At 39.8% G+C, this 17,181-nt stretch overlaps 2 protein-coding genes across 7 annotated transcripts in view; one reads left to right on the forward strand and one right to left on the reverse strand.

Moving 5' to 3' along the window:
• The window catches only part of LOC131935708 (BTB/POZ domain-containing protein KCTD3), a 34,098-nt gene extending 21,512 nt beyond the window's left edge, over positions 1 to 12,586 (reverse strand). The window contains exons 1-12 of one of the 3 annotated variants that reach the window (XM_059292255.1): positions 12,538 to 12,577; positions 12,342 to 12,423; positions 10,527 to 10,580; positions 9,484 to 9,529; positions 8,870 to 8,943; positions 8,217 to 8,275; positions 6,660 to 6,740; positions 6,330 to 6,420; positions 5,045 to 5,100; positions 3,585 to 3,669; positions 2,986 to 3,173; positions 2,354 to 2,469 (exon numbers count right to left, since the gene is read on the reverse strand). In XM_059292255.1, coding sequence (XP_059148238.1) covers positions 2,354 to 2,469; positions 2,986 to 3,173; positions 3,585 to 3,669; positions 5,045 to 5,100; positions 6,330 to 6,420; positions 6,660 to 6,740; positions 8,217 to 8,275; positions 8,870 to 8,943; positions 9,484 to 9,529; positions 10,527 to 10,580; positions 12,342 to 12,400 — 909 coding nt within the window. In that variant the 5' untranslated portion in view covers positions 12,401 to 12,423; positions 12,538 to 12,577. The other 2 variants (XM_059292254.1, XM_059292257.1) reach the window with 2 other exon arrangements.
• A 1,594-nt stretch (positions 12,587 to 14,180) lies between these two features.
• Positions 14,181 to 17,181, forward strand: part of LOC131935720 (uncharacterized) — a 35,345-nt gene continuing 32,344 nt past the window's right edge. For all 4 annotated transcript variants that reach the window (XM_059292308.1, XM_059292304.1, XM_059292305.1 and 1 more), the window contains exon 1: positions 14,181 to 14,663. In XM_059292308.1, coding sequence (XP_059148291.1) covers positions 14,482 to 14,663 — 182 coding nt within the window. In that variant the 5' untranslated portion in view covers positions 14,181 to 14,481. The remainder of the gene's footprint in view (positions 14,664 to 17,181) is intronic.

A 17,181-nucleotide genomic window follows, 5' to 3' on the forward strand; every position in this document is an offset into this window, starting at 1 on the left:
ACAACAAATGTAAAGCCAAAAGATGCATACAAAAAATGTCCAGCCAAAAGATGCATACAACTAATGTCCAGCCAAAAGATGCATACAACAAATGTCCAGCCAAAAGATGCATACAACAAATGTCCAGCCAAAAGATGCATACAACAAATGTAAAGCCAAAAGATGCATACAAAAAATGTCCAGCCAAAAGATGCATACAACAAAAGTCCAGCCAAAAGATGCATACAACAAATGTCCAGCCAAAAGATGCATACAACAAATGTCCAGCCAAAAGATGCATACAACAAATGTCCAGCCAAAAGATGCATACAACAAATGTCCAGCCAAAAGATGCATACAACAAATGTCCAGCCAAAAGATGCATACAACAAATGTCCAGCCAAAAGATGCATACAACAAATGTCCAGCCAAAAGATGCATACAAGTCTAGCCAAAAGATGCATACAACAAATGTAAAGCCAAAAGATGCATACAAAAAATGTCCAGCCAAAAGATGCATACAACAAATGTCCAGCCAAAAGATGCATACAAGTCTAGCCAAAAGATGCATACAACAAATGTAAAGCCAAAAGATGCATACAAAAAATGTCCAGCCAAAAGATGCATACAACAAATGTCCAGCCAAAAGATGCATACAAGTCTAGCCAAAAGATGCATACAACAAATGTAAAGCCAAAAGATGCATACAACAAATGTCCAGCCAAAAGATGCATACAACAAATGTAAAGCCAAAAGATGCATACAACAAATGTCCAGCCAAAAGATGCATACAACAAATGTCCAGCCAAAAGATGCATACAACAAAAGTCCAGCCAAAAGATGCATACAACAAATGTCCAGCCAAAAGATGCATACAACAAATGTCCAGCCAAAAGATGCATACAACAAATGTCCAGCCAAAAGATGCATACAACAAAAGTCCAGCCAAAAGATGCATACAACAAATGTCCAGCCAAAAGATGCATACAACAAATGTCCAGCCAAAAGATGCATACAACAAATGTCCAGCCAAAAGATGCATACAACAAATGTCCAGCCAAAAGATGCATACAACAAAAGTCCAGCCAAAAGATGCATACAACAAATGTCCAGCCAAAAGATGCATACAACAAATGTCCAGCCAAAAGATGCATACAACAAAAGTCCAGCCAAAAGATGCATACAACAAATGTCCAGCCAAAAGATGCATACAACAAATGTCCAGCCAAAAGATGCATACAACAAATGTCCAGCCAAAAGATGCATACAACAAATGTCCAGCCAAAAGATGCATACAACAAATGTCCAGCCAAAAGATGCATACAACAAATGTCCAGCCAAAAGATGAATACAACAAATGTCCAGCCAAAAGATGCATACAACAAAAGTCCAGCCAAAAGATGCATACAACAAATGTCCAGCCAAAAGATGCATACAACAAATGTCCAGCCAAAAGATGCATACAACAAATGTCCAGCCAAAAGATGCATACAACAAATGTCCAGCCAAAAGATGCATACAACAAATGTCCAGCCAAAAGATGCATACAACAAATGTCCAGCCAAAAGATGCATACAACAAATGTAAAGCCAAAAGATGCATACAACAAATGTCCAGCCAAAAGATGCATACAACAAATGTCCAGCCAAAAGATGCATACAACAAATGTCCAGCCAAAAGATGCATACAACAAATGTCCAGCCAAAAGATGCATACAACAAATGTCCAGCCAAAAGATGAATACAACAAATGTCCAGCCAAAAGATGCATACAACAAATGTCCAGCCAAAAGATGCATACAACAAATGTCCAGCCAAAAGATGCATACAACAAATGTCCAGCCAAAAGATGCATACAACAAATGTCCAGCCAAAAGATGCATACAACAAAAGTCCAGCCAAAAGATGCATACAACAAATGTCCAGCCAAAAGATGCATACAACAAATGTCCAGCCAAAAGATGAATACAACAAATGTCCAGCCAAAAGATGCATACAACAAAAGTCCAGCCAAAAGATGCATACAACAAATGTCCAGCCAAAAGATGCATACAACAAATGTCCAGCCAAAAGATGCATACAACAAATGTCCAGCCAAAAGATGCATACAACAAATGTCCAGCCAAAAGATGCATACAACAAAAGTCCAGCCAAAAGATGCATACAACAAATGTCCAGCCAAAAGATGCATACAACAAATGTCCAGCCAAAAGATGAATACAACAAATGTCCAGCCAAAAGATGCATACAACAAAAGTCCAGCCAAAAGATGCATACAACAAATGTCCAGCCAAAAGATGCATACAACAAATGTCCAGCCAAAAGATGCATACAACAAATGTCCAGCCAAAAGATGCATACAACAAATGTCTGACCTGCCAGTGTTGTGTCATGGAGTGCCAGACCCCCACCTTGCCAGTACGACTCAGCGCAACCAGCTGGCTGCCAATAAAGAACAGGTTGTCTACAGACACATGGAGGTCAAACACACCTGAAACATGGAGGTCAAACACACCTGAAACATGGAGGTCAAACACACCTGAAACATGGAGGTCAAACACACCTGAAACATGGAGGTCAAACACACCTGAGAAAATATTTGACCAGACCAACAAAATGCAGGGATGTGACCAGACCATCAAAGTTTTTTGGGTTTGTGTTGTTGTTTTTTTTGCGGAAACTGATGAGAATACTCCTGGGGAAGTTCCTTTGAAAAACCGACAGGGTGCAATTTGGTGCCCCAGGTTATTCCTTAAGCGCTATGGCCCATACATTAGTTTTAAAGAGTGTGATAAATATGGATAAGAAGTAGTACTATAGTCGTTCACAATATACTAAATCAGGCGCGCCCAGTGCAGGGTGCAATATGGCGCCCTAGACTATCCCGTCAGCGCTATGGCGCCTATATTCATTTCAAAAAGGTTGATAGACAATGTATGACCTAAAACCTGATAATGTATGACCTAAACCCTGGTAATGTATGACCTAAACACTGATAATGTATGACCTATCTGTCTGCTGTCTCCATCGTCCCATACGGCCCAGAGCCAGACCGTGGAGCCAGCTGAGGCGGCCACCATCTTGCTGTTGTCCTGGCTGGAGGTGACCACTTTAGCATTGAGGGCCACCCTCTCCACCTGGCTCTCCATGTGCTGGCTCGTCCACAGCAGGTGCCAGCCGGTGGAATCCTTCATCCTACAGGTACACACACAGCAGTTAGCCACAGCTCAAACATTTAACCACATAGCCACAGCTCAAACATTTAACCACATAGCCACAGCTCAAATATTTAACCACATAGCCACAGTTCAAACATTTAACCACAGCTCAAACATTTAACCACATAGCCACAGCTCAAACATTTAACCACATAGCCACAGCTCAAACATTTAACCACATAGCCACAGCTCAAACATTTAACCACATAGCCACAGCTCAAACATTTAACCACATAGCCACAGCTCAAACATTTAACCACATAGCCACAGCTCAAACATTTAACCACATAGCCACAGCTCAAACATTTAACCACATAGCCACAGCTCAAACATTTAACCACATAGCCACATGACATCTACGCACAACCTGCAGCAATAGAGCACTGACCTGAAGCAGGAGATGAAGTGGGGGTAGGCAGCACAGATCCAGTTTTGGTGGCCTCTCAACATTGTTACACTTAAGGCAGTCCTATCTGAGAGAATATCAACAACATTGTTACACTTAAGGCAGTCCTATCTGAGAGAATATCAACAACATTGTTACACTTAAGGCAGTCCTATATGAGAGAATATCAACAACATTGTTACACTTAAGGCAGTCCTATCTGAGAGAATATCAACAACATTGTTACACTTAAGGCAGTCCTATCTGAGAGAATATCAACAACATTGTTACACTTAAGGCAGTCCTATCTGAGAGAATATCAACAACATTGTTACACTTAAGGCAGTCCTATATGAGAGAATATCAACAACATTGTTACACTTAAGGCAGTCCTATCTGAGAGAATATCAACAACATTGTTACACTTAAGGCAGTCCTATATGAGAGAATATCAACAACATTGTTACACTTAAGGCAGTCCTAGCTGAGAGAATATCAACAACATTGTTACACTTAAGGCAGTCCTATCTGAGAGAATATCAACAACATTGTTACACTTAAGTCAGTCCTAGCTGAGAGAATATCAACAACATTGTTACACTTAAGGCCTAGCTGAGAGAATATCAACAACATTGTTACACTTAAGGCAGTCCTAGCTGAGAGAATATCAACAACATTGTTACACTTAAGGCAGTCCTATCTGAGAGAATATCAACAACATTGTTACACTTAAGGCAGTCCTATATGAGAGAATATCAACAACATTGTTACACTTAAGGCAGTCCTATCTGAGAGAATATCAACAACATTGTTACACTTAAGGCAGTCCTATATGAGAGAATATCAACAACATTGTTACACTTAAGGCAGTCCTAGCTGAGAGAATATCAACAACATTGTTACACTTAAGGCAGTCCTATCTGAGAGAATATCAACAACATTGTTACACTTAAGGCCTAGCTGAGAGAATATCAACAACATTGTTACACTTAAGGCAGTCCTAGCTGAGAGAATATCAACAACATTGTTACACTTAAGGCAGTCCTATCTGAGAGAATATCAACAACATTGTTACACTTAAGGCAGTCCTATATGAGAGAATATCAACAACATTGTTACACTTAAGGCAGTCCTAGCTGAGAGAATATCAACAACATTGTTACACTTAAGGCAGTCCTAGCTGAGAGAATATCAACAACATTGTTACACTTAAGGCAGTCCTAGCTGAGAGAATATCAACAACATTGTTACACTTAAGGCAGTCCTATCTGAGAGAATATCAACAACATTGTTACACTTAAGGCAGTCCAAGCTATAGACTGAGCTGGACATTCTAGGGTTAGGGTTAGCAATGTTTACCTTGTTTGTGTAGGCTGGTATAGACTGAAGTGGACATTCTAACAATGTTTACCTTGTTTGTGTAGGCTGGTATAGACTGAAGTGGACATTCTAGCAATGTTTACCTTGTTTGTGTAGGCTGGTATAGACTGAAGTGGACTTGATACCAGGTGATGACAATCTGAAGTGGAGGCATCAACAAGTTGGTTGAAGGTATTTTCACATTGTACCCGCTGGGTCATATGGATGGATGACATGGATGGGTGAGATGGATGGGTCATTTGGATGGATGACATGGATGGGTGAGATGGATGGATGACATGGATGGGTGAGATGGATGGATGACATGGATGGGTGAGATGGATGGATGACATGGATGGGTCATTTGGATGGATGACATGGATGGGTGAGATGGATGGGTCATTTGGATGGATGACATGGATGGGTGAGATGGATGGATGACATGGATGGGTGAGATGGATGGATGACATGGATGGGTGAGATGGATGGATGACATGGATGGGTCATTTGGATGGATGACATGGATGGGTGAGATGGATGGGTCATTTGGATGGATGACATGGATGGGTGAGATGGATGGGTGAGATGGATGGGTCATTTGGATGGATGACATGGATGGGTGAGATGGATGGGTGAGATGGATGGGTCATTTGGATGGATGACATGGATGGGTGAGATGGATGGGTCATTTGGATGGATGACATGGATGGGTGAGATGGATGGGTCATTTGGATGGATGACATGGATGGGTGAGATGGATGGGTCATTTGGATGGATGACATGGATGGGTGAGATGGATGGGTCATTTGGATGGATGACATGGATGGGTGAGATGGATGGGTCATTTGGATGGATGACATGGATGGATGACATGGATGGGTCATTTGGATGGATGAGATGGATGGGTGAGATGGATGGGTGAGATGGATGGGTCATTTGGATGGATGACATGGATGGGTGAGATGGATGGGTCATTTGGATGGATGACATGGATGGATGACATGGATGGGTGAGATGGATGGGTCATTTGGATGGATGACATGGATGGGTGAGATGGATGGGTCATTTGGATGGATGACATGGATGGATGACATGGATGGATGACATGGATGGGTGAGATGGATGGGTCATTTGGATGGATGACATGGATGGGTGAGATGGATGGGTCATTTGGATGGATGACATGGATGGGTGACATGGATGGATGACATGGATGGGTGACATGGATGGATGACATGGATGGATGACATGGATGGATGACATGGATGGATGACATGGATGGATGACATGGATGGATGACATGGATGGATGACATGGATGGGTGAGATGGATGGGTGAGATGGGTGGGTGAGATGGGTGGCTAGGCTAAAAGATGCTGCAAACACCCACCTGCCCTGAGGATGTGGATGACTTGACCTTTGACCCTCACCACTCTCCACACTGACCACAGAGAGCCTGGAGGAGTTAGGCAGAGGTGGAGCTGGCCATGAGAAACATGCAATCAATCAGCATGTGCTTACATCAGCATGTGCTTACAGCAACATGTGCTTACATCTTCTAGCTATTTTGTGTTACAGGGGCTTCACTTACACACGTGGGCTTTCAGTTTTTTTTTTACATTGGATAAATGGGACACACACTTGTCCTGCCACACACACACGTCCTGCCACACACACACACACACCCTGCCACACACAAACCAGTTAAAAATGTACTCACCAGGAGGATGAAAGTAGCCATGAAATAGAACATCACCGCAAGAAGAATGATCTAAATCTTCACACAAGGAAAGACGCCGCACTGAAAGTAGACATGACTGCACATCAACCACACAAAGAGAGGGAGACATCAACCACAGAGAGGGAGACATAAATCTTACATAAAGAGGAGAGGGAGGAGTTAGAAACCTACCTAAAGCATTAGAGAGGGAGGAGTTAGAAACCTACCTAAAGCATTAGAGAGGGAGGAGTTAGAAACCTACCTAAAGCATTAGAGAGGGAGGAGTTAGAAACCTACCTAAAGCATTAGAGAGGGAGGAGTTAGAAACCTACCTAAAGCATTAGAGAGGGAGGAGTTAGAAACCTACCTAAAGCATTAGAGAGGGAGGAGTTAGAAACCTACCTAAAGCATTAGAGAGGGAGGAGTTAGAAACCTACCTAAAGCATTAGAGAGGGAGGAGTTAGAAACCTACCTAAAGCATTAGAGAGGGAGGAGTTAGAAACCTACCTAAAGCATTAGAGAGGGAGGAGTTAGAAACCTACCTAAAGCATTAGAGAGGGAGGAGTTAGAAACCTACCTAAAGCATTAGAGAGGGAGGAGTTAGAAACCTACCTAAAGCATTAGAGAGGGAGGAGTTAGAAACCTACCTAAAGCATTAGAGAGGGAGGAGTTAGAAACCTACCTAAAGCATTAGAGAGGGAGGAGTTAGAAACCTACCTAAAGCATTAGAGAGGGAGGAGTTAGAAACCTACCTAAAGCATTAGAGAGGGAGGAGTTAGAAACCTACCTAAAGCATTAGAGAGGGAGGAGTTAGAAACCTACCTAAAGCATTAGAGAGGGAGGAGTTAGAAACCTACCTAAAGCATTAGAGAGGGAGGAGTTAGAAACCTACCTAAAGCATTAGAGAGGGAGGAGTTAGAAACCTACCTAAAGCATTAGAGAGGGAGGAGTTAGAAACCTACCTAAAGCATTAGAGAGGGAGGAGTTAGAAACCTACCTAAAGCATTAGAGAGGGAGGAGTTAGAAACCTACCTAAAGCATTAGAGAGGGAGGAGTTAGAAACCTACCTAAAGCATTAGAGAGGGAGGAGTTAGAAACCTACCTAAAGCATTAGAGAGGGAGGAGTTAGAAACCTACCTAAAGCATTAGAGAGGGAGGAGTTAGAAACCTACCTAAAGCATTAGAGAGGGAGGAGTTAGAAACCTACCTAAAGCATTAGAGAGGGAGGAGTTAGAAACCTACCTAAAGCATTAGAGAGGGAGGAGTTAGAAACCTACCTAAAGCATTAGAGAGGGAGGAGTTAGAAACCTACCTAAAGCATTAGAGAGGGAGGAGTTAGAAACCTACCTAAAGCATTAGAGAGGGAGGAGTTAGAAACCTACCTAAAGCATTAGAGAGGGAGGAGTTAGAAACCTACCTAAAGCATTAGAGAGGGAGGAGTTAGAAACCTACCTAAAGCATTAGAGAGGGAGGAGTTAGAAACCTACCTAAAGCATTAGAGAGGGAGGAGTTAGAAACCTACCTAAAGCATTAGAGAGGGAGGAGTTAGAAACCTACCTAAAGCATTAATCCCGTAGAACTCTGCCTCGTGCCTCAGTGCAGATATGTCAACATTTCTGGAGGAACATTTTCATTTTAGCATGGATGTGTCAAGTGATGCAGATTATAGAGTGTAGCTGATGTGTAGCGTGTGACAGATGTATAGAGTGTAGGTGATGTGTAGCGTGTGACAGATGTATAGAGTGTAGGTGACGTGTAGCGTGTGACAGATGTATAGAGTGTAGGTAATGTGTAGCGTGTGACAGATGTATAGAGTGTAGGTGACATGTATAGTGTAGCTGACGTGTAGCGTGTGACAGATGTATGGAGTGTGGGTGACGTGTAGCGTGTGACAGATGTATAGAGTGTAGGTGATGTGTATAGTGTAGCTGACGTGTAGCAGACGTGTAGCAGATTATAGACTGCAGCGGCACCAACATAAGACAGTACATCTCACCTTAAGCTGATCTCTTTTGTACGCAAGAAGTTCAACAACACAGCAAATAGTTTGGGATCACGTGTAGCGTGTGACAGATGTATGGAGTGTGGGTGACGTGTAGCGTGTGACAGATGTATAGAGTGTAGGTGATGTGTATAGTGTAGCTGACGTGTAGCAGACGTGTAGCAGATTATAGACTGCAGCGGCACCAACATAAGACAGTACATCTCACCTTAAGCTGATCTCTTTTGTACGCAAGAAGTTCAACAACACAGCAAATAGTTTGGGATCGCGATCAATAAAAATCTAATCAACATGATAGATAAAAACCTAATTAACAGTAATAAGGGAAAGTAATAGTCAAAACCAAATCATTAAAAAGGTTAAGCAAATTATTTGGTTGTTGACCTTAAAATAAGACTAAACATTGAAACTTTTTAAAAATGAAAATAAACACAGAAAAAACAGCAGATCTATTTAAAATAGCTATTATAAGTGGATCTGATAAGCTTGTGATTTAGACATAGCTGCATTTAGTTTTCAGTAAACCCAACACGTCAGTGGAAGTTGTAAAATTTACTTTAAAAGAAAAAGTAATTTAAACTAATTGTTTCATGTTACATCACATTACACTGTCATCGGATCTTTAACCAGTGGCTAATTTGAAACTAATAGGTTTGGTGAAAATTTGTTCCCAAGTTACACACATTTAGTAGCAATCATGGGGATAAAAGGATCAAGTAAAAGAGTAAAACATCCACTAAATTATTTCAAGAAACAAATGTCAACTGATGAGCTGACAAACTTAGAGTACCAAGAACAATAATGGAGTGCTGTCACGCTTACCGCTCCAGTTTGGTCCCTGTCTGATGAAATTCTTCCACTGAGCAAGCTGGGAGCAAATCAAAAGTATGGCCATCAACACATTTCAGCTTCATTTTAAAAATACAATCATTATACTGAGAAACAGTTGCAGACGTGAAAGGAATAATACTGAAAAACAGTTGCAGACATGAATGAGAAACAGTTGCAGATGTGAATGGAATAATACTGAAAAACAGTTGCAGACATGAATGAGAAACAGTTGCAGATGTGAATGAAATAATACTGAGAAATAGTTGCAGAGGTGAATGGAATAATTATGAGAAACAGTTGCAGACGTGAATGAGAAACAGTTGCAGATGTGAATGAGAAACAGTTGCAGATGTGAATGGAATAATTATGAGAAACAGTTGCAGACGTGAATGAGAAACAGTTGCAGATGTGAATGGAATAATACTGAGAAACAGTTGCAGACGTGAATGAGAAACAGTTGCAGATGTGAATGGAATAATACTGAGAAACAGTTGCAGACGTGAATGAAGAACAGTTGCAGATGTGAATGGAATAATACTGAGAAACAGTTGCAGACGTGAATGAGAAACAGTTGCAGATGTGAATGGAATAATTATGAGAAACAGTTGCAGACATGAATGAGAAACAGTTGCAGATGTGAATGGAATAATACTGAGAAACAGTTGCAGACGTGAATGAGAAACAGTTGCAGATGTGAATGGAATAATACTGAGAAACAGTTGCAGACGTGAATGAGAAACAGTTGCAGATGTGAATGGAATAACACTGAGAAACAGTTGCAGACGTGAATGAGAAACAGTTGCAGATGTGAATGGAATAATACTGAGAAACAGTTGCAGACGTGAATGAGAAACAGTTGCAGATGTGAATGGAATAATACTGAGAAACAGTTGCAGACGTGAAAGAGAAACAGTTGCAGATGTGAATGGAATAATACTGAGAAACAGTTGCAGACATGAATGAGAAACAGTTGCAGATGTGAATGGAATAATACTGAGAGAAAAATTGCAGACGTGAATGAAAGACACACAAACCTGGTGAAAAATGTGTCAGGGTTCCAAGTCAATGTTTGTCTGGAGGTGGAAAATCTGCAAAAATAACAAGGGTATCAATTATTGCCTTGACACGCTGTTAGTGTCATGACACCACTCTATTAGTGCCATGACACCACACACTGTTAGTGCCATGACACCACACTCAGTGCCATGACACCACACACTGTTAGTGCCATGACATCACACGCTGTTAGTGCCATGACATCACACGCTGTTAGTGCCATGACATCACACGCTGTTTGTGCCATGACACCACACACTGTTAGTGCCATGACATCACACACTGTTAGTGCCATGACATCACACTCTGTTAGTGCCATGACACCACACTCTGTTAGTGCCATGACACCACACACTGTTAGTGCCATGACACCACACACTGTTAGTGCCATGACACCACACTGTAAGTGCCATGACACCACACTCTGTTAGTGCCATGACACCACACACTGTTAGTGCCATGACACCACTCTGTTAGTGCCATGACACCACACTTAGTGCCATGACACCACACTCTGTTAGTGCCATGACATCACAAGCTGTTAGTGCCATGACACCACACTTAGTGCCATGACACCACTCTGTTAGTGCCATGACACCACACTCTGTTAGTGCCATGACACCACACTCTGTTAGTGCCATGACACCACACTGTAAGTGCCATGACACCACAGACTGTTAGTGCCATGACACCACAGACTGTTAGTGCCATGACACCACACTCTGTTAGTGCCATGACATCACAAGCTGTTAGTGCCATGACACCACACTTAGTGCCATGACACCACTCTGTTTGTGCCATGACACCACACTCTGTTAGTGCCATGACACCACACACTGTTAGTGCCATGACACCACAGACTGTTAGTGCCATGACACCACACTGTAAGTGCCATGACACCACACTCTGTTAGTGCCATGACACCACACACTGTTAGTGCCATGACACCACACTGTAAGTGCCATGACACCACAGACTGTTAGTGCCATGACACCACAGACTGTTAGTGCCATGACACCACACACTGTTAGTGCCATGACACCACACTCTGTTAGTGCCATGACACCACACTCTGTTAGTGCCATGACACCACACTCTGTTAGTGCCATGACACCACAGACTGTTAGTGCCATGACACCACACTCAGTGCCATGACACCACTCTGTTAGTGCCATGACACCACACACTATTAGTGCCATGACACCACTCTGTTAGTGCCATGACACCACCCACTATTAGTGCCATGACACCACACTCAGTGTCATGACACCACACTGTAAGTGCCATGACACCACACTGTTAGTGTCATGACACCACACACTAGGCCTAGTATTAGTTAGTTAGGCCTAATTATATAATAGTTTAAATAAAGTTAGGCCTAGCCTTAGGCCTATTTATATATTTATTAAAAATTATTAGGCCTAGTACAAATTTATTAGGGATAGAAATAAAAAAAAATAGCTGATAGCAGTGAGTGAGATAGGCCCTAGCTACTTTTAGCTACTGCTAGATCTAATTTTACAGTATTTTAGTAAATTAGTAGTCTAGATCTAGACTAGAGTCTGACTAGACTGTCACTAGATCTAGTAGACTTAGACTCACTAGAATCTAGATCAAGTAGTACTAGATCAAGATCTGGTAGTACTAGATCTAGTAGTACTAGTTTGTAGAACAGTGGCTTACTAGATCTATTAGTACTAGTGTATTTAGTATTTAACTATTTACTATTAGAATCTACTAAGCTTAGTAGTTAGTAGGCTTAGGGCTTAGTTAGGGGCTTAGGTAGATTCTACCTTGTTCCGCCAACATTGAGATGTACAATTTCACTTGACGTAGTAGTAGTGCTTGTCATTATTTTATTTATTAGATTGTACGCTGTTGATTATTATTAATAGTATATTTATAATAGTATAGATCTGTTGTTACATCATTACTAGTAACAAAATTATATCTAATCTAGATCTAGATCTACTTAATAAATAGATCTACTTAGATAATGATTTAATGGATCATAATGCCTTGTAAAATTAGAGATGTACTATTTACCCGACAGTGACGAATATTGAAGAAAAACAAACTATGCTTACTATAAAATTCAATCAGGCTACATCTGTGATGTTTAAGAATTTATTTATAGCGTCTTCTTAAAATTTAAATAATTATAAAGAGGAAGAAAGGTAATAGCAAGGGGTCGTCCATATATCACGTCACACTCGTAGGGGGGACGGTCCGTAATTTTGTGACGATGTGTGATGAGGGGGAGGGGGGTCAGATGGTGTGACGTCACATTTTTGCATTATAAAAAAGCTGAGTTAGAAAACAAGTTTTAGCCGTTATTTCGCGTTTTAGAAAACGGTTTTAATATATGCATTAATACAAACATGATCCAATCACCAAGAAACACTGTGAGGCCGTTTAGAATAATTCAGACAAACCTCTACTGACCGTGAAATTTCCTACCACAACCCCCCTCACGAGGAGCAGTGCCTCCCCCCCCCCCCTCGAAGAGAGGCCAGAAAGCAACTTTGACTCCTGTAAAGTTTTCTACCATTAAATTTTTTTATACGTTTGGAGAGCGGTTCCTTAACATTACGGCGGTTCGGTTTGCCACCCAGATTTCCCCAAAAGCTTTCTTAATGCCGGGGGTCAGGATTACTGCTAAATTCAAAGGTCAAACGGCACTGGCGTATCAGCCGTTGCCCCGGGCTCCCCCTGTGAGTACTACGGCCCATACACTTATTTTAATGAGCGCCATGTCCTAGGGATACGGAGAAAAAAAATAAAGGGTGTCCTCGGCAGTAGTATACGATTAGGCTTCCCGAGTCTCTCCATTATTATGATGTTATGAAACAAGTTGTAGATATGTCCTTTAGGTCAGTAACTTGGCCACCCTAAGGATCGATCATACAGAAGCAACTAAAATGGACTTCAAGGAACATATTATTATTAATCATTTTGCAAACTTATAAGAAAAGAAAAAAAAAATTTAAATAAATCACGAGCAACTTTTTAAAATTTGTATTTGGTTAGTGGCGTCAAAGGGTTCGATATCACCCCGTCCAACAATTTTGCATTTCCAGTGGAGTGTTACCTCCTCTCCTTAATATATTATTATTTTAACTGAATTAAACATAGGTTTGACAGTTTTCGTCATGGTGTCACGCCTAAATTGTGAGGCCCCTGCCCTGTGATGCTACTGTGTTAGGTTACTTAAATGTTACAGGCTTACAGTTAATTTGTTAGTTGGTTTTTACATAAAAATGATATAAAATCAAAGGTATTTTACGTTACGGGTACTAGATCTACATAATAATACCGTATAAATACACAATTAGGACGTATAAAATACACAATTTACAGATTGACGTAGGGGCCCAATTATAATTTTTGCATAGGGGCCCGAAAATCCTAGCTATGCCACTGAAGGTATCCAATAGATAATAATTAATATAGTGACCCACGCTTTACTTTATAGTTATTTAAATAGTACATTATTATTATACATTTAAACAAAATCATTTATATTCTCCTTTATTGCATTTTTACATAAAAGCTTGTTATTAAAAGGTTGGGTTTTTTTTCATGCTTTTTTAAAATACTGATCTGGCTTACGATCATAGATCTAGATCTCCTTCTAGTAGATCTAGTAAGGTAGTTCAAGTTCTGTAACAACAATTTCCGCTTTCTACTAGATCTTGATCTATTAGACTGCTATCTAGAATCTAGATCTAGAAATCTAGATCTAGTATCTAACAGCCTCTACGATTAAAAATCTATAATATAATATTATACCCTATAGGCCTATAGATTTAGATCTAGAATCTAGATTTAGTTTTAAAGATTTATGAACAACAAACATGTAGACTAGAGTCTAGACTAGACTGATCTAGATTAGATAATTAATTAATAATTAATCTAAAAGAAAAAAATTAAATGGATGAAAAGCAAAGCGAAAAACACAGATCTATTGTTGTAAGGCGAAGGCTTGACCGAACACCAGACAAATTGTCCAGAAAGCTTAAAGATAAAGAGAAAAGTACCATAACTACGCTTAGAACGGCTTTGGAAGAAGCAAAACTCCGTTCAGAAAAGTTAAAAGACGAAAATGAATTAAAGTAGGCATATTGATTTATTATAGATAGATAGGCCTATAGTATAATTTTAATATAGTCTAGATCTAGGTCTATTTTTTTAAATAGTCTATAAATTTATATATTAGGAAGTCTTGGTCGGCAACCTGCGGCTCGCGAGCCACATGCGGCTCTTTTGGTGTCACGGTGTGGCTCTCCAGCTCCTTGCACAAATATTAATAGTTAGGCCTAAGCCTATATTATTTAATTTTCAAAACTCATAACAAAAATTATGCTGTAAGGATACACAATACACAAGTTTACACAGGATAAAAACACTCAGCCCTTTGACAACAATTTGCTGGCCACTGCCCAAGTGCTGACTTTTTCGAATATCGTTAATTTGGGAATGATAATTTAGAATGCATTTCCCTATCTGTCAGTAATCATTAATTTGACGTCAGTGGCGTAGTTATTATTAGCTTCCTACTGTTGAGCCAGGTACAGGACGGTGGGGTACGAGTTTTCCCTGGGGTCTGTGGGATGGAAGATAGGCCTGTGGAGAACCAAATGACAGAAGTGAGAGATACACGCTAATCAAGCCAATATCCATGCCAGTTAGTCGGAGTTTGCCGTGTTTAGGCCTGCCTGGCTAATGAGAGACACCTTCTGAGCCGGTGTTATCCGTAAAAAAAAAATTTAAGTAACAGCTTCTAAAGTGGATTGGGATATTCCTATATTTTAATTTTTTTATTACTAATTTCATTCTTCTGGCGAAACAAGTATATGTTTTTATATGAATAAATATTATTTCATATTTAAAGCTATGTATTTTAAATAACAAATCAAATGTATTTACCCAATCCTAATCAAATAATAAAATATTGAAATAAAATGTCAGTGGCTCTTTAAAAACTGGGAAATTGTCAAAATTTTAACTTTTGGCTCTTCCGTCTCAAAAGGTTGCCGACCCCTGGTCTATTCTATAGTATAATATATTATATAATATTATATAATAATATAATAGTATTAAAAATTATTAGAGCATTAGGCACTATTTTAGTGTATTACTTCTATTGGGCCTATACTATAGATCTGGCCTATACTATAGGCATAGGCCCTAATTAATAATTAGGCCTATTTATTATTTTTATTAGTATTTTCATTTTGTATGACATGAGTTGTGAACTTTTGAGTACGATGAACTATTTTACTATAGGCCAGGCCTAACATCTATATATAAATCTCTTCTTGGAGACCCTAGAAAACACCAAGCTGTAAGCGTGCCTAGCCGCACCCTCTCCTCCTCCATCCCCATATGGTCTGGTGAGCTGTGGTTCACGCTGTTTACAATCGTAGAGCCGGGTTTAGTGACGGCTAATAGGGGCAGATAATTTAGTTTGAAACGATTTTAAACTTAGGGGAGGTAACTAAGAGGAGGCTGCTTTCACGAGGGGTGTGGTTGGGGGAAAAGAGGGTTTTAGTGTTTTAAAGCAAATATTTTCAGTAGCAGCATTGGTACTGTCAAATTTATGAATTACTGAAAAGTAGAAAATAAAACTAAATAGCGGCGTATGATACGCTGCGGGTCGGCTCGTATTTAATATTAGGCCTATAAAATATTTATAGGCTTAAGTGGCTTAAAGTAAAAAAAAATTATAAAGGTCTATAGACTATAGTCCTTTATTCTATACTAGATCTATCTATATAGTTTTAAACATAATATATAGTTTAACATAAGCTTAAGCTAGTACTCAAGTGGGAGTTCTGGGCGTACCAGGCACTTGACTGCCGGGGCCTGATTCAATTGAGTCAACTGAGGCAGTTTGACCTTTGAATCGAGTAGAACCCCTGACCCCTGTGCAGAATGACTTTTATTTTTATAAGCTTTTATTTAGTTCACAATGTCTGTTTGTCTGTTTACTTTTTGTGGGTTTGTGGCAAATCTTGTAACTCAAATTTGACCAACTTCTAATGCACCAATTTAATTTACATCTCAGAAACATTTGTCTTTGATAACAATGTAAGAATATGCTTTTTTAATCTAATTAGACATTAGATTAGTCATTAAAATTTAATTCAAATATTACTAAATTAAATAATAAAAGGGGAGATAACTAGCGATCATTCTATCAGTTGGCTGTCGATGGTGAACTTTTTCTCAGAGTTGAGTGATTTGAGCATCAACCACCAACAGCATCTGTAGAGATTGCAAGCTACTCTTCTAGTTTTAATGTATATATTTTTTTAGTCGTAGCCTAAGAGGGGTCAACTGAAAAGTGGAAATAACATAAATTATAGAAAACTTTTTTAATAAGTATTTAAATGCACTGAAAATAAAACTAACAAGCCGACCCGCAGCATTGCATACACCATTATTTAATTGTTTTATTTTCTACTTTTCAGTAATTCACAATTAATCCGACATTACCCCCCAAGGCCGCCAAAGCAGCCGTCAGTGACGACAGTTTACAGGCAACAATGAAAATATCAAGCAGAAATTGTTACTTCACCATAGTCTCAAATCGTTTAAATACTAAATGATCTGCCCCTAGTAGCCGTG

Source organism: Physella acuta, unplaced genomic scaffold (assembly GCF_028476545.2).
Source record: "Physella acuta isolate Inbredline_101_S28 unplaced genomic scaffold, ASM2847654v3 ptg000155l, whole genome shotgun sequence".
Lineage (NCBI taxonomy): Eukaryota > Metazoa > Mollusca > Gastropoda > Physidae > Physella > Physella acuta.